Source organism: Peromyscus californicus, unplaced genomic scaffold (genome assembly GCF_007827085.1).
Source record: "Peromyscus californicus insignis strain IS unplaced genomic scaffold, ASM782708v3 Scaffold_20__1_contigs__length_68692818, whole genome shotgun sequence".
NCBI lineage: Eukaryota > Metazoa > Chordata > Mammalia > Rodentia > Cricetidae > Peromyscus > Peromyscus californicus.
The window spans coordinates 10484815-10508887 of NW_026294503.1; the positions used below are offsets into that span (position 1 = coordinate 10484815).

Consider the following 24073-nt stretch of genomic DNA (forward strand, 5'->3'; position numbering starts at 1 on the left):
GCTAAAATCCGTGGAAAGTGATAGCACCATGAGCATTTCATATCCATGGAACAGAACTGGGTCTTTACATGGGGCACTGTTTCTTGTCCCTCTGTAGGCAAGTGATGGAGGTTCTTGGAAGAGGTGTGTTGTCTTAAGGAGGGCTTTTCCACTAGAAAAGTGAACTATTATCTTTGAGGAAGGGGCTGTGCCAAAGAAAATATTTAATGTGACTTTATGGTAGGTGTACCCCTAGTGAATGGCTGAAACTCCACTCAGGAAGTAACAGCTTTTAGAAAACAAAATTTGCATCACTTTGAAGCACCATTAGACACCATGTTCCTTAAGAAAGTTTCTCCACTATGCAATTAACTAACATTTCTTAAACTATTGAAGGAAAGAGTTGAAGCCTGGACCACTTGGACACTTTAGGGAAAGGTCTAGCTCTACATTGTCCTCCCTGCCCCCAAAGGAAACAAGTTCTCTTTTAATTTCAGGAAGTGTACAAAAGCTGTTGACCCTCTCTCGAACCCCAAATTAACCACCTCTGCTCAGTGGAAATGTGCTGAGCAAGAGAACTTCTCTTTGATTAGTATTCCTTTCATCAATATACCATAAAAATGGAATGGCTTCAGTAAATTGTATTTTCCTCACATAACAAGGTAAGAAAAACTACCTCTAATTGGCTCCTCTATATTTTAGAGTAAAAAATTAAAAATACATTGATACGTTTCTCTACTCTTTATTTGTTATTCTGATTATAATGTATGCATATCCATAAAATACATGCCAACATAAATGCATGCACATAGACAAATGAAAGTATAAATATATACATATACTCATAGTCACATGTTCTGACTCTGAGTATTAGAAATAAGATGTTGCTATAATTCATATACTGGAATGGTGAAACATCAATTATGCAAATTTTTACCACTACACACTTATGGCCCCTTAGTTACTCCCCCCTTAACTTCCATTTATTTTATGTCAGTTCTTTATTAGCATAATTATGATTTGTAGGACATGTCTAAACTAATAAAAAATCTGTAGCCTCAAAACCTTTTAGATCAAAATAAAAAAAAATGACTTGTATTTTTTAGCACATATTTGTATAAAGACATACCATACCATGTACAGGAAATGCTGATTAATTCAGAAGGGTTGGAGGTTAGTTCTGCTTATCTTCTTCTTGACTATTAGCTTTAAAATTCACATATTATCTTACTAAGCAGCTCATCTTTCTTATCAGGCAAGCCTTACCTACACACTGCATTGAAATGTCAGGATTCTGGAGGGAATTACCTAATCAAACTCTACCTAGCCTCTTCACATCTATGGAAGAACTTGACTTCATATACACACGAACAAACACACTTGTGTCTCTCAGAGTTATGATTTCATGAATTTATTATATCAAAGTTGCAAGCATAAAAATAAAAGTTAAATGTTTCTTACACTGATTTATCTACAGTATTAGTATAAATGTCTTTTAAGCAATATATATCTTTCATTTAATTTCTCCTTGGTGATTTCTTCATTCATATGAACACAAGTATATAAGTCCATTATTGCCCCTTTCTCTAAAAGAAGTGGTTTTGGAAATGCAGACATGCCTGTCCCAGAGACTTCCCTACCTTATCCCCTAGTCAAAAGCCATTTAGGAAAGTCTGTCATTTAAGTGATAGGCAGGTGCTGGCATACTGTGAATTTCAAAGACTTACAATGTGTGATGGCTGGGGATGCTTAGACATCCACAGTAAATAATGAGACTACAACTGGCAGTTAAGCATTCAAACTTCAACTATGTGCAGAACACTGTATTAAAATCTTAAGTCACCCAAATTTCCTAAGAACAGACAATGAAATCTATTTGATATCTGTTTAACAGAAGCTTGTACAGGGAAGACTCTGCTGGGTACAGCAAGGATTGTCAAGACGGCAATACCATAGTGCTGACCTAAAGAAGCTCAAAATAGGATACCACACACAGCAAAATAACCAGAATAAGGAAGAAAACAAGAACCACTTAGGATTAGCATGAAAGGTAAGCAATTAAACAGGGACAGCATCATTGGGCCTCAGGAAAGGGAAGCAGGTAATTCCATGAAAGCTTCCCAGAAGCAATGGCATTTTTAACTGGGCAACCTAACACACCCAACAATACAAGTGAAGTAGCTTGATGCAATTTAACTATGTGGTGTTTGGGGGGGGGGGGGTTGGAGGAGGTTGGGAACAGGCTTCAATCAGAAGGTGAGAACACTGACTACCATGTGAGAGAGGTTGACATTGACCCTGTGGGTAAAATAGAGGCTGAGTTTTTGGGGTTTACAAGCCAAAATGTGAGCAGATCTGTGGCTGAGAATGAGGCACATGGTATCATTCTAAAGGATGGAGCATGGAAGACAGAGATGCTATTAGATAAGGAGACTATGAGGTCCAAGATAGGAAATATGTTTGGAAGTAGAAAAGATATACTTATTAAACATAACTATATTTAAGGCAAACTCTACTACAGCGGTTTGCAACCTTTTTAGGGGTTGAATGACCCTTTCACAGGAATCTCCTAAGACCATCAGTAAACACAGATTATTTACATTACTATTCATAACAGTAGCAAAATGATAGTTATGAAGTAGCCGTGAAAATAATTTTATGCTTGGGGTTGCCATAATATAAAGAACTGTATTAAAGGGCTGTAGTAGTATTAGGGAGGTTGAGAACCACTGCTCTACAATAATGGATAGCTTCAACTATATTGAACTAATGAAAAATTTAAAAGGCAACAAAAATGTCAAAGCAAGAGCAAGGTTCACAGTCTTAACACACAGAAACCCCATGAATGGAAACCAGGAACATAAGCAAAGGCACATATCCAGGGGAGAGCCATGGGGAGGAAATAAGTTGTCAAGCTCGAGTTTACATAAAACATCTATCCAAGTATTACTACTTGTTGGGAAGTTGGATGTGATGTAATCTGAAGCTCAAAACGAAAACCTGAGAACTAAAATTGAAGACTCTTTTTGGAAGTAAGAGTTGAAGTAACAGGGATGGGAGGGAAATAAAGAGAATAAAGGTAAATAATACTAGGTCCCACCAATTCTGAATAAGAACCAACAAATAGGAATGGGGAGAAAAACAGAACCAAAACCTACACTGTGGTATCACTAGGTAGAAGGAGAAACCCTCATCAAGAAAAAGACAATAGGGTTATCTCCTGAGGGAGGATCAAAATGATGTCACGAGGAAAGTAGAGTATGAATGGCCATCAAGAAAACTCTCCTGGTGAGATGGCTCAGTAGTTAAGAGTACCGGCTGTTCTTCCAGAGGACCAGGGTTCAGTTGCCAACACTCCCATGGCAGCTCACAACTATCTGTAACTCAGTCTCTGGGGATCTTCATCTCTGGTCACCAGGTTACTAGGTACCAGCTGCATACGTGTAGCACACAAACACACACATAGGCGAAACTCCCATACATACCCATACATTTTTAAATTACAAAGCTATTTTTTTTAAGGATAACTTTCTCATCAACCTCTACTTTGCTGTTAACCTAAAGCTACTGCAAAAGCAAAGTCCAACAATCTTGAGTAGAAAATTCTCTCAGGTAAAGGATGGGACGGAAGCCAGATGGTAGCCACCTGCCGTGTGAATGAAGCCCACAAGATTACCAATCAAAGCAAGGAAGAGGAGGTGAGTGAAGGAGAGGTGACTGTACAGTGATGTGACATGGGGCTGGGGGAGGGTCACAGGAGAAAGCAAAGGAGTACATGTGACACACAGACAGAGGGGCCACTGTCTGAGGAGCAGGTGGCTAGCAAGACAAAAAAATGGGTAGGAAAGGCCAGCGAGGGGCTCAGGATGAACAAAGTGTGATGCCATGTATGTGTGGAGAGGCTATAACAAAGCCCATTGTCGTGTGTGCTAACTGAAAAATAATTAAAAACAAAACTTGGGGTTAGCAGCACAGTAGCAGCATACCTAAAGAGCCCAAAGGACAGAATGGTCCCAGAGGAGAGAGGAGAGCTGAGATGGGCCTTGGAGAGAAATAACACCCACATTTCCTCACCCTGCCATGATCCTAATCTTTACATCCTAAGAGAAAAACAAAAGGGAGTGAAAGACAAGAAAAAATAAGTAAAAAGACAGGCAGGAAGGAAGGAAGGAAAGAAGGAAGGAAGGAAGGAAGGAAGGAAGGAAGGAAGGGAAAAAGCCATTTTAGTTCTGAAAATCGAAATCTCCATTATCAAACCTTTTCTACTGTACTTTCTTCACACACATGAAAATATGCATACATATACACCTTCGTTTTGATACATGCATATACATATATTATCTATGCATTTTAGTATCATGAGCATCTTGTACATTTTCTCCAGCTGAAAATACAATACTGTCTTCCCTAGTAACTAATCCTTAGTTTGCTATTGTTAATGAAAGGGTGGGGTAATGGCCCTAAAGACATCTTGCAAAGTACCAAAAATTTAAACTTCAGGATCATCCCAAATCTTACCACTTCTTTTCAGCAGAGTGTTGATCAAGTGTTATAGCAAAAGATTTGTCTGTCATCTATTTTCTGGACTTGGGGGAATAAGAGTAATTATATCCAGAAAGGGGGCGAGGGCGCGAGATTTAAAGACAGTCAATTGAAATAAAAGAAATAAAAGGATAAGAAGCCCAGATAATCTATGAACTGGCCAGTTCCTGAATAAATCAAGACGTAGTTTTGCATTAAGGAATTAGAAGTGTCATTTCCAACTTGTGATTGCTGCAAATATTGGATTCTACTCAGGCTTGGTTTTAAGAGCACATAAAGTAAGCCAGAATTAAATGGAAGGCTAGGAGAACATCACCTATTCTGAATCCCTTCCAAACGTCAGCGGCAAATAAGATGTTGGTGTGAGCACAGCAATATTCTAACCTCCTTGTACTGGTGAAAACACCGGCCAGAAAAAATGATGCAATAATGCTGGACGCAAATGCAGCCAATGGGGAAAAATAAGGGTGAAGAAAATAAAGAGCATGTTTATGTTGAAAGTTAAACATCACATTAACTTTTCTGAACTACTTTGGAACTTTAAAAAGTAAGCATGCATATGAAATGTATTTTGAAGCTTTTAAGTGTAGGTTAATATGTTCCATGTGCTAGTTTGTATTTCTGCAAGAATACTGGAAGATATAAGCCACTATTAAAAAGTACTTATGGAAAACAAATACCTCCCAAATCTCTCCATTAAATTAAAAATGACAAACAAATTAATTTAGCTCTATACAGTTAAAGAGAAATTGTTTATCTTTTTCTCCAACCTCGGCTGCCAGAAACACACCACACTGTTTGTGATAAACACTTCATCTTTGTAGAAGAAGCCAAACCTAATTTCGGGAACACAAGATGTTATGGACGGAGGAAGCTGGAAGCTTCTGAGAGAAAAGGCTGCAAGCCACAACACTTGGAGTGCCGTGCCCACCAGCAACACAAAGTCACAGGTCCCTAAGCCCGGCTGCTTTCCAGAGCTTCGAGAAGTCTCCTCTCTATGTGAGTCCCTAACTTTGCTGTAACCACCCAGATCCGCAGAGTGGAAGTGGTAGAAGATCGCCACCACATTCCAAGCTCAAGAAATTCAGAGAGGCCATAATAAAGTTATATTTTATATTTTCAGCTCACAGTGTGGCTTACAATCACCCCATAAAGTAAATAAATAAAATTAAAGAACCCCATTTAAGAATACAAATAAATCACAAGAACCCAAGATACCTTCAGCCAGCAGTAGTTAACAGCAGCCAGTAGGGACTACAGACAGAATGAAAAGAAAGGAAGGAGGACTGACCAAGGTGAACACTTACACCATGCAGACACAACATGAGTTGTCAATCAGCCTGCCAAAATATTGGCATGCGTGTCCCTCCTACACAGATATGCATTCTCAGCACTGTGTTTGTACCTAATTAATAGAATTATTTCAGCTGGGCCCTATTAGTGACCATCAAATGCACTTTTATGAAATAAAGGGAAGACAGTCCAGTGGCAGTCTATGATGGTCTTCATGGGACAAAGTTTTGCCCCCAAGTTGACACGGTCGATATTTTATTTTCTCAATCCTCTGGATATCTTTGAAATAAAACATAGGGCTAAACGATACATTTGCTCTCTGTTTCAGGCTGGATGCAATTGATTTTAACTGACTAAATGATCCAATCTCTGCCAAGGATTTTATTTCATTAAGAAAATGATATTAAGGAGCATCTGAGATCATGGAGCAGACTAAACATAATGCCAAAGGAGTTCTGAGAATGTGCCACAGTGAAGGTTTGATTATTTGCAGATGGACTACGGAAAAGAAAAAAAAAGAAAGAAAGAAAGAAAACTCAGGTCCCAGGGGCAAGCCTAACCAACCCTGGTGCCATTGCTGCCTACATCCCAGCACACAGCCAAGGAAATAACTCATCTATTATGCTACAACGCCTTTATTTTTTTTTAAGGAGTAATCACTTTTTTTTTCCTAGAAGGTAATATTTAACTGCCACTGTGCAAAACAAAGGAGCAAGGGGAAATGTTGGTACCACAACAGGCTCCCGCAAGCCAACTGTCACTTCTGACACGATTTGGCTGGTAGTCAGGCATTCACCGAAAAACTAATTTAAATCAATCTCCTTTGGAAAAAGCCAATTGTTTGGTAGGCACAACAATTGGTGTAGGATCAATCAGTGGACATGAGATCAATTAAAACCAGCTTAAGTTTGTGAAGAGGGACAATTCACACAACTTGAGTTAGATCTCTATTCATTTCAATATTCTCACAATACCATCCTTAAGCTTCCTTGCAGGGCAGAAAGGCTACTATGACCCTGCACTGTCTAGCCAGCCCTTTAAGTAGTTCCACTTTTAATTAAAAACACAGTGCACCCTTTGTTGGCACAGATAGTGTGGTCACTTTAAAAAACTGTAGTTATTTTAGGCATAAACTTGGGATTCAGGAGGAGACATCTGTTGAGGGAGAGAAGAAAGCCAGAAACATATTTTGATAGGCAATTTTAAAACAGCCATACGAAATCGACAACTACTTGAAAGCCTTCAAACTTTATGATATGACAAGGTTGATTTGGCACACGTTACTGTTGCACACTTTCTAATTGGGTTTTTAAATGTCAGGGCGTGGGACTGTCTACGGCAACTGCTGCAAGTGATTTTGCTAAAGCAAGCTCTGAAACAAAATAGGTTCAATTCCGATACCCAAGAAGAAAAGCACAGGCAGAGAGAGAGCCTGGACCGTAGCCCTCTAGGAGAAATAAAAGCATGCAGTATCACTTCTGGCCGCAGGAGTGCTGTAATGCCATTCTCTACCAAGCAGCATCTCCGAATTTAAGTTCTCAGACAATGTGCTTAATTCTTCTCCACTCAACCACAGGGGCCAACAGTGTGAATCAGAAATCCATCACTGATTTAGTAAGTCATGTAATCATCAAGAACGTGCCAAGGAGCTTAGGTACTTCTGTATGTTGCAAACATTTACGCACTTCATTGTTTTCAACAAAATGGATTACAATCCCAGTTTTTAAAAGTGGGGGGGGGGGGGGTAGCTTCTCCAAACACTTTGTAACACAGTATAATAAAAATTCACCAGTTCTGCCAAGTAATGCCTGGAGATATAATAATGGCATGGAGAAAGAGGCCATTGGAAGGGGTGAGATGGAGAGCTACTTTTCAAAGGCAGGTATCAACATGAAATTCTTACAGTCTTTGGGGAGGAGTTTCTCTTTTACAGTTTTATATGCAGTAATCTCTGAAAATAGGAACTAATAAACCAGAGATACATAGCAACAATTAAAAACACTGGTTCCTCAATAGTCACACATCATCAGTGACCCCGAGCTTTGCTCTGGAATCAGCTTAATGCCCCTCAAACTGCCAATAATAGTAATAATAATAACAATGACAATAAGTGTCTTCAAAACTAGCTGCAGGGTCAGAGTCCTTATCCCACCAGAAACTGAGACGTTTATAGCCTAGAAAAACAAAACCAAAGTCTACAAACCATGACAAATTCTAACTGCGCAAAAGACCAAACTGGTAGTCAAAGACAACTGACTCTCATCAGGTGCTAACAAAAGGCTGTTGTGAGAGGGCCTTACGCTGGTACTTAGTGGCTATGCCTGTGTGGTTTATGTTTAAGTCCCTCCAGAAGACTTCATTGTGTCTGGTTGCACATGCTCTAAAATGCATTTGGCTTAGCCACCGCCCCCAGAAGGACTGGAAGACAGGAGTACAGAAATATGAGCAAGTCGAAGTCTCTGAAATCTTTCTTGGAGGCTTCCATCTGCCTGCACCCCTCACACAAGTGATGGAGAAGTGAGTATTTAAAAAGCCTCAAGTGAATTTCATTGAGGACAAAAGCCCTTCTCCGAAATCGCTGCTTTGAGAAAGCAAACAACCGGACAACATGGGTCTATTTTTAAAAACATTCACGCTGCAGGGGAGAACTCCCCGTGCGAAAGCCAGAGCAGGAGTTGCTACTTTCATTAAGTTCCCATCTCTTCTCAGGTTCCAGAAAAAGAGAACAGTGTTGCTTTTTTCTTGGCAACTCAGGTTCTACCATGCAACTTGACATTCCTCCCCAACACCGCCCCTCCCCCCCCATACACACACTCCATGCCAGACCATGTCTAAAGCTATCTGGGGCAGGATTTAGGGCACACGTGGGTCGGGAAATTAAAGACACTTGGACTTCGAGGAAGATGATTAAGAAGACAAAAGGAGAAAACGAGAAAAATGGATGCCACATAAGAAATACGATCCAAAGAAGAGTTCAAGAGAGGCGGCACAGACTGTGGACCACATGATGAATCCCTGAGCGCTTGCGCTTGCTTGCGGGAGAGAAGCCCAGCTCGCCCGGCTCCCAGCGCTTCTCTTCGCGTCTCACCGCGCCTACTAGGGGCAGAAGAAAGCCTTCTGCTGAGCATTGAGACCCTGAGAGTGGGCAGTTGTAGCCCACACAAGAATTGGGGTGCAGAGCACAGTCCTGTCCATCGAGTCCCCAAAGCCTAAAAGTGAATAAGCACTCCCGACACTCCCACCCACTCAGGAACCCCACGCACCTTCAGCCGAGAGCGACCCACCTCGTTTATTGCGTCTCCATCGGTTGCCTTGGCACTGGCTGTAATCCATACAGTTTAGAATGATAAGGGCAAAAGAGAAGAGGCGAAAACGCATCTGGACGGTCGGGCTGGGGAGAGACGCCTCTCAAAAGTCGAGGAAACGCGGGGCTCCTGCAAGGAGACAGTGCGGGTCGCTCCTAAGGAGGACTCACTCGGAGACAGATGCCACTGGCCCTGGAGCTGCAATGGTCAGTTTGGCTCGCTCAGCATCGCTCACTCCGCCCGTGAACCTGGGAGACGGAGAAAGAGAAGCAGGGTGGGTGGGGGACCAAGAGAACTCAGAGGAGGTACCTGCACCTTCGCGCCTCTCGTTTTAAAGAAAGGAAGGAGGGCGGGCGCGAACTCACTGGCACGAGCCACTGAGCAGTTTAATGCAGAAGGCACAGCTGCAGGAGACTTGGAGAGGAAGGTGATTACAATCAGTGAATTAGCAACCTCTGTGGCGCAGTGGCTTCTGACCCTGGGGAAAGGGCGTTGTGTGGGCTCTGCGGAAGAAAAGGCGCCAGGCGCTCTAAGAGCACCGGAGCGCTGGGCTTTAAAGGGGCGCTCGCTTCGCGCCCCGGTTAGGCTATCCCCGCGCCGCTGCACCAGGTGTGGATCGCCTACCGTGCGCGCGTGTCTCAGGCTGCACGGCGTGCCTAGGCGCGGCGCTCCATCCCAGGCTCGGGAAGCGAGCCGGGCTGTTTGGTCAGCACGTGGGCTCGGAAAAAGTTTGCCAACACCAGCCGGGAGCTCTTGGCAGCTCTGGGATTAGGCCGGCTGCAGCAGGGTCCGCGGACCCTGAGGGTCCTCGGGGCTGGCGGTGCCTGGCAGGAGCGCGCAGCCGGGCAAGCGCGACCGCAAGCACTGAGATGCTGAGTCTCCGCCCGCGAGAGAGAGCGATTCCCCGGCGAGGGGCGCGTCCGCTCTCCTCTCGGCGTCCGGGTCCAGTCGCTGCTCTCAGGGCTCTCTCCACGGCCACTTCACGGCTGAGGTTTCTCCCTGTCCGCGCTGGAGGAGACCGGGACACTGCCTCGAGGCCGAAGGGATGTGGCCAGGGCACTTTCCGATGGAGATGCAGACAAGCTAAGCCTCGGGATGCTTCTATAAGTAGGTGGTGCTGTGGTCCAAGGCATCTAAAGCCAGGCTGCCTCAGAGTTCCTGGGTCCTAAAGCCAGAAACACGCTTGCTCGGGTTTCCCTGAGGTCCTAAAGAGCACTGACAGCATGCAGGGAGCGTCGCGTAGGAAGAAATGCTCACCAGGCTTTCACAGAGGGATTGTTTAAACTGGACAGTACCTAGCGTGAGGGATAGGGCCTGACCTTGCTGTTCATGGCCAGGGCATCCTCCCTGAAGCGCTGGGCTCACCTCACCACTAGCCTTTCTACAGGAGAATCTGATGAGAAACTGGAGATGCCTTCTCTAGACTGCTTCCTGAGCTTCAGGCTGAGAAGGCTGCTTTTGAAAAACAGAGTTTAAACTTCAGCCACTTTTTTTTTCTTTTACATGAAGGCACACCTCTGCCCTTTTTTAAAAGTTTAACTCTCTGCCCTGCTCCGCAGGCAGACTTCCCCAGATCTGAGAGCAAGGCTGAAATTAAAACACACACACACACACACACACACACACACACACACACACACACACACACACACACACACACACACACACACAGTTTAGGGACTGAGATTAGTGTTTCTCCTATCCTTCACCTTTCCTCGCAACTTGTTTTTTGACTATTTTTTCCCAAGAAATCTCACAGAGGTGTGTGATACTTTGCAATACGCAAAAAGAAAGTTTGTTTCCCATGGACACAAGCTTCATTCTTAATCCTTACCCCTCCTCCGTCTTCCAAGGTCTGAACTAAAGTTTCAGATGCCCTTGGTCTGGACAAACACTTAGTGCAGCATTCATTAAACACGCTAGGTGCTACCTATTTCGTTCTAGTGAAACCTTCTGTCCTATGTTCACTACTATTGGAAATAATGTATTTCTTCTTTGAGCAAAAGATAAGAGCTTATAATGCTAAATGTGGCAAGATGGGTGTCTCTTTAGACACATTATTTTAGTAGCTGTTTAGTGGCTGTTGATTGGTTTTATTTTTGAGACTGGATTACAATGTAGGCCAACCTGGAACTCACCCTGGTAAAGCTTGCCTTGAACCCTTGATCCTTCTACCTCTGCCACCTAAGAGCGAGCATTGCCAACACATGCCAGTAGTCCAAGCTCTATAATAACATTTTATACAATGTCAATTCCCTTTTCTGTTCCTTCAGTTTCTGCATTATGCTCAGAAATCTGAACTGAAGAATCGTATATAAATAACAGGGCTGTTCATAGCCAGGTTTGTTAACTGTTGCACTATTCCTGTCCACAGCCATTTTACTGGCATCGCTGTTACACAATAATATTCCTATTCTAGGAATTCCATTGCCTGAGGACACCTAAGTAAACCTGGGTTGAAGGTTTGGTGCCATTTCATTGATAAGAAAGTTGAGCCAGGACACTTGCTCATGGAACACAAACCTCTGACCAGACACATAAGAGAAGCGGTTGCTTTGACCCAGCTTACCTAATCCTTGACTCTTTTATTTTAAAAAATATTTGTTTATTTACTTTAAGTGTATGGGTGTTTTAACTGCATGGATGTGGGTACACTGCCTGTGTTCCTGGTGCCTCCCAAGGCCACAAGAGGGTGTCACATCCCCAGCAACTGGAGTTAGACGGTTGTAAGCCAACATGTGGATGCTGGGAATTGAACCCCTGGTCCTCTGGAAGAGCACACAGTGTTCTTAACTGTTGAGCCATCTCCATCCTTAGTCCTTGACGTTTTTATCACAAAACTTGGAAATGACTGGAAACAACTCAGCATTCATAGTTCCCTCTCCAGCTTGACAAATGCCACTCTCTCCTCCAACACATTCATTTGCACACACCAAAACTGCTGTACTTAGGGTGAAATTCAAGGGATGGAAAAAATACTTTCCTCAATGAGCTCCGTGGATTCCAGCATAGCTCAGAAACACACTTAAGATTAATGAGTTTATCAGCATTGAAATGAGCACAAACCAAGCTTATGCAGCACTACTGTTCATGGGTTACTTTAGGTAATTATCTAGATCTGAGTTTCTTTGACAGTATTTTCAGGGAATTAGATTAAATTTTCTTTCACCTTTTCTACCCTAAAATCCATTTTTGGAGGAATTTGCTATGGGGTCTAAGGAGTCTCAGAACAAAGTCATCAGTGAATGGATTCTCCTTAGAAAAGAGGTGTTGTCATCCTGGATTAAATTTCTGAATTACTTTCAACCTTATTCCTTCAATAATTCAGAATTTTACTCCTCTGGGTTGCCCTGTTTAAACCAGAAATATTTTTACAATGGTGAACCTCTGGGTTCAATGCATGAGAAAAGAATTTAACATGTCACATTTGCAGCCTATGGTCAAATGTGCTTAATAATATAAAAATAGACTTTGGAAAGAAAAAAAAGATGTCTGAGTACTTTTTGATGATATCCTGGTCCCTTTCTTCTTTGTAAAGGATAGAAAAGGATAGAGCAGGACCTTAAAGTCTGTCACACATGTGGTATTCAAAGTCTCATGCTTCATTTCTGATGTAAACTTAATCTACACAAAATCTTTTTCTTGCCCCCCACTGAGTATTTATTTCAAGAATCTAAGCTTGTTCCCACTTTAAAAAAAAATATATAGCTTTAGTGGATCCTAAACTATTCTGGACTTTATCCCATATCTTTCCTTCCTTTCATCCCTAGATTAGAATGTGCTGTTGTTGGAGCTCATGATTCGAAGTCGTTCCATTCTCAAGGGACTTTTCCCTCTAACTGAGTTTATGTGGTGGTTTCAAGAAGGAGCTTTGTGTTAAGGTGTGTGCCCAGTGTTTGTTTACAGAGATGCACATGGATAAGGCTGACTCCACACCACTCACTGGTAACAGAAGGGCTCCTTTCCTTGGAAACAGTTTATTCTTGAATAACTTTTTGAGTTTTGAGTAGACTTCCAGAGATGAATTTATTCTTAATAAAACATTTGTGCTTATCAATCAAATGTGTGCATTTGTGCATATGATCTCTCTCTCTCTCTCTCTCTCTCTCTCTCTCTCTCTCTCTCTCTCTCTCTCTCTCTCTCTCTGAGCTAGAAGGGTGTAAGAACAGATATGTGAGATGTCCTCGATGGCAGGCAGTTTTTGTATCTCACTTTCATGAGTCCTTCATTCAGATAGCTTAAATTTTCAGTTCTTGCAAACGAGCATTTATATAAAAGGCTCTCACTCCTCCCTCCCCCGGGCAGCCTGTTCTCTTCCTTAGAGAGAGTTATTTTTGTATACTTTTCCAAGTTTTGAGTAGACTACCAATACTTCTAAATCCTTTAGCCATTTTTGTGCTTGTCAATCAATATGTTTAGATTCACATATGCGAATGTATGTGTTTTTACACATATGTGTTCTTGCTTATCTCTCTTACATCCTAATCTCTCTATTTGTGCCTCAGTATTTTAAGTGTGTTTTAGAGTCCATTCCACATCAGTTTGGTGTTCCTTCTTCTGTTCATGCAATCACATATCTTTTCCTCATATTTAGTCAGCTCCCTGTGGATACATGGTCCTTCTTTTTCCCTTTTTTTTTAAGCACCACTTCAGTTGACTTCATATGTTAAATTCCTAAAACTAGGAAAGTTGGATTAAACAGTTGTGCATATCTTTGTGTTCTCTCTCCCCACCCTGCACCCATGGGTGTTTGTGTGTTTCCCACAAATTGCCTTCTGTAAAGGTTTAATGATATTACAATGTATGAAAAACCTTTCTCCCTAAAAGCCAAACAATTCATTTCTTAAATACTACCAGGCAAAAGTAGCTTCAAAGTAAAGTAATTAGTAATTCTTTTCTTCTAAGCAATATTGTGTTCATCTAGTATGTTTAAATCATTACATTTCCTTCTCTATAAACTCTCTAAATATACAATTTTCTACTGTCTTCAAACTGTTTTTTTATTTGTAGAATATAGCCTGTTAATATGTATTATGTCTTACGATGTGAATTGAAAATGTGTTTCTTTTCAATTTGATCAACTGTCTTTTAATGTATATTAGTATACAGAAAACTTTAAATAATATACTGGAGTAGAATTTGTCAATCTTACCTTCCCGTGGGTCACAACTGACAGACCTGTTGCCCATGGCAGTTTCTTCACATTTTCATTCAGCAGGTAGCAGATGCAGTTTCCACAATGTACATAGAATGTTTATGATTGATCTCATGTCTAGACAATAGAGACTAGGGTAGAATAGACGTGGTTCTTTCTGAATCTTGAGTGTTAATGCTCATACATTTGGTTGAATTTGGCAATGATTCTTGTTTTCATTAGCTCACTGACTTAGAGTCCCTTAATCGTTTATGTTATCAGATATTCATATTCTCAGACTAAAGTTTCCCACAATGCTTTAATTCATTGTTGATGTTTGTTAATGGTACATGTAGCATTACAGGCTGGAACAGTTTTGGCATTTTGTGTCATTGTGTCAATATTGATTATGTAAAATTTTTCCTTTTAAATATGTTAAATGACCATTTTGCTAGCTGCATGTGATAGTACATATTCATTTATTATATTTGTGTAGAGAAGTTAAATTAATAAGAAAAATCATCACCAAGGTCACAGACCAGTCCTTATCCATCCCAATTTGTTATTTTAAAAAGTCACATGATAATTACTTATTTAATGGTTTTGAAATGTGTAAATATTTGTTTCTCCAAAAGCTAATCATGTGTTCTGCCACTTGAGAACTTGCTTCTACACTGATGTCATAACACCTATTTCTTAGTTCTTGTTCTCCATCGCCTCAAAAAAAAAAAAATCCAGAAGGCCGTATTGATAATTCCAGAGGAAATCTGGACCAGACCAGCTCAACAGAGAAAACTCAAGATCTGACCTAAAGTTTTAATGTTATCTCCCTTACATAATCTTTCGTGCCCTCAACACTTTTGAACTAAAACCACGAGTAATACTTCAATGTTCTTGTGTGTGAATGTAGCTTCAGAAGCAAACGTTACTGGAACAATGAGAGATCCATGAAAATTCTAAGTTATTTAAGACATAGGTTCAGTTTTCACTGCTGTGCATGAGGCTGGGGTGTCTCTTACACCCTGTTTGGGCAATAGCTAATCTGTTTGTAGCATGACTGAGATAAACAACAGGTAGCATTCTCCCCGGAACTTTTCTCATTCTCAGCATCCAAAACAGACACGTCTTTTCCAAACACCTGTCTTGTGTTTTATGGTTATAACAGTTTTTGCTAGTGCTCAAGGGCAGAGTTAGGGTTCACCGTCAGCAAGCTAACAGGAGCTTGTCGAAGGCATTTCACATGCCACTTTCAATGCTTACCCCGTTTTGTTTCCCTCCTTATTTTACGTTTGTCCTGGTTTTCTTATTTGATAGATGCATTTTATTCGGTAATGTTAAATATGTTTCTAGAAGCCACTACATTGGACCAATCTCGGGAAGTGTTTTTAAATGTAATGGAAAATATATACATTAGTCAGAAAACTAATATGGGGTTCTTTGTGTTCCTGAGGACAATCTTTCTATTTGGGATAGAACTGAGGAAATTATCATGAAGTAAACCTAGGGATTGCCAGCCCCACTGGGAGATAGACCGAAGCCAAAAACAAACAAACAAACACTCCATCGGGTCTTCATAAGCCCCTCCTCTGCTGAACCACAGTGATATTTGGGGACACTACAAATTAATGAAAGTTTAAAGTCTAGTTATTTCCCCTTCCCAGACCATGATCTCTAAGTATGTAACCCTAGGTTTCTCTGAGAAAAGCCAGGAGAAAGATTTACAGTTCTAGACTTGACTTCATCCAGTAAGGAACTCTGGGGCTGTGAACTGGCTCAAGCCTGGCTATGACTTTATTGTGGTGAGTTAAGTTATACTTGTAAGCCACATTGAATGCTTTTCTGTTATATAAATTAGGTAAGGCATTAATCATCCGATTTACCAGATACAATCACTTTATTAGTTATAAAAACAGATTAAATAGTCATAAATAATTCTTTGATTTGATACAAACATCAAATATAAATATTTGCTTGTTCCTATCCCTCTGCTAGACCACACAGATGTGGGGATTGTACTTAAGTTTCTATCTAAGTGTTTAAATTGAAGAGTATGAGCCAAGTGTTGTGGTGCATGCCTATATTCCCAGTACTCAGGACAACTGTCACAAGTTTGAGGTCAGGCTGGTCTACATAGTCAGTGTCATACCAACCAGGCTAAATAGCAATAACTTTTCTCAATAAACCAAAATAAATAAACTTGAGGGTATGAAACAGTGAGTATAGCTCAGCTAAACAAGAATGATACCCCAAGACAAATAAAAGGCCATGTGAGCAGGATATGCCCTCTTCTGGAACAATTGGTGTGTCTGTGTTTTGTTAGAGACTCATGTTATGTGAAAGCACAAATTCACTTTTGTGTTTGGAAATTAAATATAAAAAGTATGCATCACATGCAAGACTGTCAAGAGATAAACTGATGTGGTCTGTATTGTATCACCTGGATTAAGGTGGGAACAGTTTTCCTCAAATCTCCACCTGCATATTTTGAGAAAGAGTTGGATTTAAAAAAAAAAAAAGAGGAATTGAGATGAAATTGGAGGCCAGGGGGCAGAAATAAAATATGCAATGCTCTTTGAAACTCATTTCCACTATGAGGTAAAGAGGGAGAAATGCTGAGGTCCACAGATGGAGTAGCCTAAACTCGTTTTGTCTCTGCATCCAAGCACTCCCCGTGACTCATGGTCTTCCAAATCTACCAGATACCAGGACCATCAGCAGAGACCAGCTGTGAAGACCACAGCTTTCCCCAGTTGTGTCCACAAGTTCTACTGCTGTTACCACATGTGGGTGCTTATACTGCCTGCTCAGACCTTCGGCTTTCCTGGTCTTCCCTTTCCTTTCGGAGCTTCATGACATCAGTCCCTGTTGAAGCAATGTAGGGTCTAATTCCTATGGTGAAATTCTTATCCACAGCCTTCAGTAATGGAGTGCACCATAACTGATACAAGTTATTATCCATTGATTTTCCACCACACAAAATGAAAACGTATTTGCTTTCCCCTTCTTTCTGGCAACATCATCCGCACATCCTTCAAGTATGCTTAGATCAATGTTAAGTGGCTTTATTATTGCGACTAACCAGGCTATTCAGGGCAAAGACATGTAGCAAACTAGGGCTACCGTTGCTTTCTTAAGCTTTATCTTGTCTCCTCTGGAACTACGATCACCTTTGCAGACCATAAATTCAATTCAGATGCTCCTTTGACCAACCGAAACACTGTTTGCTATGTTCATTTGAGCCAAGTAGGGCATTGGCTTCATCTTCTAATTTTTAAAAATAATAATTAACACACAAAGTAATGAGTCTCCTTACAGTATTTTCAAATATATGTCATCAGACTTTGTCCTGATTCATCTCCCTCCTTCACAGCCCCCCCCCCTCCCCACTCGGGCTGATTCCCGCTCTGCCTTCCCTCCATAGTCCCTTCCCTTCTTGGGTTCTTTGCAATCTCTCCTCCATCCCTACCCCCATAACGTCCCTTTTGAAGACTGCAGAAGCGTCTGCTGAGGAGTTGGCTTAGCTGACTTTGTTGGGGTGTTTCTTCACCATTCTCCCCACTTCCTCTCTCCTGCTTAAGCCTTCACCGCAGTGGAGGGCATTCTGTAAGGACTTACTGACTTTTCTTAATGTAGGAATAAATGCTCCGGAATTGTTTGTGTATAAAAATGTCCCTAATCAACACCTCAAAACTGGTTGTTTGGTTCAGTGTAAACATCAAGACTGAATTCATTTGCATTTGGCCCTTTGAATTGTTAAGGTATTGCCTTTTTACTTCCAGTTACTTCTTTTAGGAAGTCAAAGCATTGTAATTATGATTTTTTATTGAGGGGGCGGTTAAGGCTCCTGTGTTGAGTTCATCCCAGGAAGATTATAAGTCTGCAGTTTCACTGAATAGATATCTGTGTGGCTATTTGTTCATTGGATTGTCTGGGGACTAGCTGGCCTTTAAACCAGCAAATTTATGTCTTTCATACCTAAAAATATTCTAATTTCATGCATGATTTCCTCCTCTTTACTTCTTGTTTTACTTTCCAAGCTATTGTTCAAGTATTGAACATTCTAATATCTAATTTTCCTGTATTTGCTCTATTTCTCATTCTTCGTCAGGTTTCCCTCTCTAATCTTCTCCCTCAATTTTACCCTCCAACTCGTTTAATGCGTTTTCCGTTGCTCTGACTCTTCTTTCTCTCTTCTCTCTCCCTCTCCTCTCTCTCTTTCTCTCTCTCTCTTCTCTCTCTCTCTCTCTCTCTCTCTCTCTCTCTCTCTCTCTCTCTCTCTCTCTCTATTCCAAGATGTTACTTGTTCTTTAAAAAAATATATAGTATATAGACTTTTTCTCCCAAGCATAATTTTTTCTGTTTTGTCTTCCTATTTCATCCTTAAGGATCCTCTTGCCACATGACAATTTCTGGGAAATTGACTGCATTTAAAAGTGAGATTAAAAGTTGATTCAAAACCTTTAGAACTTGAAACTTGGTTTTCAACTTGCACTTTTCTGTACAGTAAAAACTGAACATAAGTAAACTGATGGAGGCATTGGCTAGGGAACCAAATATAATTTATTAATTATTTTCAAAGGGAAAGTCAGATTTTCCACAGAAAGAGCTGTTCATGTTTTGCCAACAAGGGGCCTCTTGAGAGACAGAGAGCACAGGGCTGCACAGTTGCTACCATGGCTCATCTTTTCTCTTGTTCTTTCTTTCAGAGTTTTTTCTTTTGTACGATAATTGTTTTACTTTATATTCGTTGTCATTTCAGGAAAGAATAACATCAGAGGCCTGAAAGTCCATTCAGTTGATATTTCTCTTCATGTGCTTTCCTTTATTCACTTAACAAACACTTATTGGAGCCTTTTATATTGGCATTGTATTGGCAGTGTTATGAGTAGTGAGAGTAACCTATGAAATAGGAAGAAAACAGATTGCAACTGCAAACAGATAATAATAAAAAATAAGATGTTATTTTTGCTTCCTGAAGTTTTTATTTTAGTACTTTTTATTTTGATCCAATTTTTAAACCTTAATGCATATTTTAGGTTATCATGAGTAGAAATGGGTTTTGGTATGGCACTTATATGCACAGGCACTGTTGTGCTCTGTTGTACATCCTTCCCATCTCTGGTACCCACTCCTTCATCTCTTTCTTCTCTTTTCCTGTCTGGAGTTCCATCACCCCCTCTTTCCTTCTGTTTTCCTTAAGCTCTCTTCTTCCTGTCCCATAATCCTCTTTCTAGTTTCAAGACCTATGCACATCCATATATAAGTGCATGCACACGTTATGTTAAGTCTGAGTTCCACATATAAAGAGGAAACATAGAATTTTCCTTCCTGAGTTTGGCTGGTTTCACTTAAAATGATTCCTGGTTGATGAAAACGGCATGATTTCACTGTTCTTCATGACAACGTAAAATCCCATGGTGTACATTTATCCCAGTTTCTTTATGCATTCATCATCTGTTGGTGGTCACCTGGGCAGGCTCCATTTCTTGGTGAATAGTTCAGGAAAAAAATATGACTATCTAACTGTCTCTACACTGTGTGACCTGAAGTCCTTCAGGTACATACTCACTAGTGTATGTACAGCTGAGTCATATGGTAGTTTCATTTTCAAGTTTTTCATTACCAGTGTTGACTTCCAGTATCTGCAGCAGTATACCTCCCAACGGTAAACAAAGGTTCCTAACATATTTGACAGAATTTGTTGTTATTTGTTTGTTTGATGGTAGCCATTCTGACTGGGATAAGGTAGGATCTAAAAAGCAGCTTTAATTTGCATTTTCCTGAGCGTTCACCTATCTCCTGGATATCTGTATTTCTTCCTCAGAGGACAGCCTATTCAATTCCTCAGCCTATTATATTGATTGGATGATTTGGTTTTTCTCTAGTGCTTAATTTTTGTTCTTATGTACATAGCTTGGATATTATTCCTATCACATGTGTAGTAGGTGAGAGTTTCTCCCACTCTGAACACCGTCCCTCTGTCCACTCTGAACACCGTCCCTCCGTCCACTCTGAACACCGTCCCTCCGTCCACTCTGAACACCGTCCCTCCATCCACTCTGAACACTGTCCCTCCATCCACTCTGAACACCGTCCCTCCATCCACTCTGAACACCGTCCCTCCGTCCACTCTGAACACCGTCCCTCCGTCCACTCTGAACACCGTCCCTCCATCCACTCTGAACACCGTCCCTCCATCCACTCTGAACACCGTCCCTCCATCCACTCTGAACACTGTCTCTCCGTCCACTCTGAACACCGTCTCTTGTCCCTGTTTTCTTTGATTTGTAGAAGCCTTTGCTTTCCTCTATCATTTGTCAACCCCCAAGATGACTTCCTGTGGTACACTGGAAAGTTCCTGACTATACCCACATCTTGAAATCTTTTCTTTTTGTTTCGCTCTAACATTTTAAAGTTTTTGCATTAATGTCTTTGATCTATTTTTAATTGATTTTTGTGCAGAGTAAAATATACGGATCTAGTTTCATTCTTCTATATGTAGAATTACAGTTTTCCCCAGAACTGTTTTTTTTTTAAGAGTTTGTCTTTATTTCTGTGGACATTTTTTACAACTTTTTTTTTTTCAGAAGTTAGATAGCTGTAGCTGTGTGGGTGTATTTCTACATCTTCTGTTCCGTTGGTCTTCATGTCTGTTTTTGGTACCATGGTTCTGTAATTTAAGATAGGGTGTTATGATACCTCCAGCATCCCTTTTTCTGCTTAAAATTGCATTGTCTGTTAGGAGTCTTCTATGCTTTCATATGAATTCTGGGATTATTTTCTCTGCTTCTATGAATAATGTCACTGGAATTGGGGGTTACATTGAATTTATAGATTGTTTTTGGTACTGTATTAATTTTTTCTTTTTTCCTTTTTTTGTTACTTAAGCATACATATAATGCATGTGATATAGATGTCCCCATTAAAGCTTAGCTCTCCACGATATCTTATTCTGTACATTTGACCAGCTATAGGTCACTGTAGGCTGCAAAACAAACTTTCTCTGGTGTGTGTGTGTGTGTGTGTGTGTGTGTGTGTGTGGTGTGTGTGTGTGTGTATGTGTAAATAAAGGCACAGAGAAATTTACTACTGTGTCCACTTAACAGAATAATATCATTACGTTCTCCCCACTGAGGTCTATCACCTAAGCCAACTAGAAGTTTTTGGCCAAGATAACAATACCAGGCATGAGTTCCATTTTTTTTTTTTTTGGAGTGGGATTTAATCCAAGCATAAAGTGTTTAGCTACTCCTCTGATAAGACACTGTGTTAAATAAGAATGGAGGGAGTCAGCAAATTTGCCTATTCTTAAACTTTAGAAAAAATGTCCTCTCTTCGTAGATATATCTCAGCAATAGTATGCTTGTTTAGAGAACATGAAGACCTGAGTTTGTAAAACAACACCACAAATAATAGCAATAACATTAAAAAACAAAGAAGTGTGGCATCATTGTTGTAGAATAGGTTGACAGTGAATGACAAAAAAAAGAAAGAAAAGAAAAGGTGAAAGAAAAAGAAGCTTAAGGGCAATAGTTTGCTGCTAATAAGGCAAAAATCCAAAGATAGAAACCTTGGAGGGGGCAGAAATAAGATTAAAGGGATCCAGAGGAAGAGAATCAGTGAACAAGGAGAGAAAAAAGTTCTGTGTTCACTCACACATGCCTGTACGGAATAAAAGCAAGCACAGCATCATTTTTATCAAATGCATTATTAATTCTCTTCTATGAAGCACACATATGCTCTTCCTGGATGTCTATTTTCCATCTCCTGCTCCTCTAAAACAGTGATCTCATTTTCCTAAGGGGTCACCAACATCACTACTGTCAAAAATCCTCGACCATTTATAAATAAGGATTCCCTTCTCTCAGACTCTCGTGGTAACTGACCCCATCCCAACTGATGGGGACATTCCCTTCCCTTGCTCACTGTGACTGATTTTGAAGCAAGCCTCCTTGCAAAGATTAATTATGAAAGTAGAACTTTCCTGAACCACAGAAGAAATCAAGACACTGAAGTTGCTGGGTTGCAAATCAGGTGAATGTATTGGAGTCATGGATTGCTAGTTATAACAGCCAATAATTACAAACGGATTTGTGGTGATGACTTTTAAATACAGTGGTCTCATCTGACCTTCAGGGGCTGGCTATGTTCCATTTCTCATAGGAAACACCCAAAACCATGGGTAGTACCAAAACCTACATAAACAATGGCCACACCTGTGCATATAATACCTGTGAGGAAAGGTTTCTGCTTGACACTTCCATATGGGCAGCATCCCTGCTCTAGGATACAAGGTTATTACTACCTAATACAGGTATTACTTGAACTAGAGCTAGTGATACATAGAAGTCGATGTGAGTAAGTTAGAAAATTGGTTAAGTGGTGAGTGTGGTACTTAAACAGCAGCATGGATTCACACTGAGGAACATACAAAATAGTTCATACCCTAGGCAAGGATAAAGCAGGATGATTGAAGATGCCATCATCCTATTCAGAACAGCACAGTTTAAAATTTATGAAGGTATAAATTATTTATTTGGGGAACTTTCCATTTAATATGTCCAGATTGTGTTGGCTACAGGTACCTGAAGTTTCAATAAGCCCAAGCAGAGGTTGTGGGAGACAACAGTGCTAGATTCCATGCTGCTGTGGCTTGACTGCCCTTTAGAGCATGTGTTGGAATTTACTGTGATGGCATTGAGAACTGGAATCTACAAACTTTGTCCAGTCTTGAGTGGCATCCTTATGAAGGAATTAACGCTGTCATTTAAAAAGAATGTTCCTAAGTAGAAAAGAGTTTGGCCCATGTTGTTTTTTTCTGTCTCTCTCAAGCTCACTTGCCTCTCCAGCATACCATGAATAACACATCATAAAGTTTCCTACCAGAAGCCAGCATCATTCTCTTGGATATTTGAAGCCTGAAGAGCCATGAGTCCAACAACTTATAATTTACTGAAGCTATGACATTCTGTTGGAACAGCAGAAAATCAATGAAGACATATTCATAATGCCTAACATGATTTTAGTTTTTGTTTATTTTTGAGATTGTATTTGTGGGGTCATTAATTAACTAATTAATTTTTCCCAGCCCAATCACAGTTTCCCCTCCCTTCTGCCTCTTCTCCCAGTCCCTCCCCGCAACATCCCCTCAACCTCCCCCTCTTCCACTCCTCCTCCTTTCTCTTCAGAAAAGTGCAGGCCTCCCATGTATATCAGCCAGCCATGACATACCAAGTTGTAATAAGACTAGACATCTCCTCTCCTATTAAGGCTGGACAAAGCAACTCAGTAGGAGAAAAGGGTCCCAAAAGCAGGTAACAGAGTCAGAGACAGCCCCTGCTTCCTCTATTAGGAGTCCCACTAGAAGACCAAGCTACACAACTGTAACATGTGTGCAGAGGGCCTAGGTCAGTCCAGTGCAAGCTCCTTGATTGTCTGTTCAGTCTCTCTGAGCTCCTATGAGCCCAGGTTAGTTGATTCTGTGGGTTTTCTTGTGGTGTCCTTGGCCTCTCTGGCTCCCATAATCCTTCCCTCTTCCATAGGATTCTCCCAGGTCCACCAAATATCTGGCTATGGATTTGAGATTATGTTTTAATTATACCATTTTTCTCTTCCCTTTTCTCCCTTTAAACCTCCCATATACCCATTGCCACTCTCCTTCAAATTCATGGCCTCTGTTTTCATCAATACCTCTGTGTGTGTGTGTGTGTGTGTGTGTGTGTGTGTGTGTGTGTGTGTGTGTGTGTGTGTGTGAAATCTGTTGAGTCCATTTTGCACTGGGCAACCAATTGGTGTGCTCTTCTCTGAGGAGGGCCATCTC

The 24073-nt window shown here is 40.8% G+C and overlaps 1 protein-coding gene across 4 annotated transcripts in view; it reads right to left on the minus strand.

Moving 5' to 3' along the window:
* The window catches only part of Rspo2 (R-spondin 2), a 165084-nt gene extending 154436 nt beyond the window's left edge, over positions 1 to 10648 (minus strand). Inside the window, exons 1-2 of one of the 4 annotated variants that reach the window (XM_052747738.1) lie at positions 9744 to 10648; positions 9078 to 9367 (exon numbers count right to left, since the gene is read on the minus strand). In XM_052747738.1, coding sequence (XP_052603698.1) covers positions 9078 to 9192 — 115 coding nt within the window. In that variant the 5' untranslated portion in view covers positions 9193 to 9367; positions 9744 to 10648. The remainder of the gene's footprint in view (positions 1 to 9077; positions 9368 to 9743) is intronic. The other 3 variants (XM_052747737.1, XM_052747739.1, XM_052747740.1) reach the window with 3 other exon arrangements.
* Positions 10649 to 24073: the final 13425 nt, after the last annotated feature.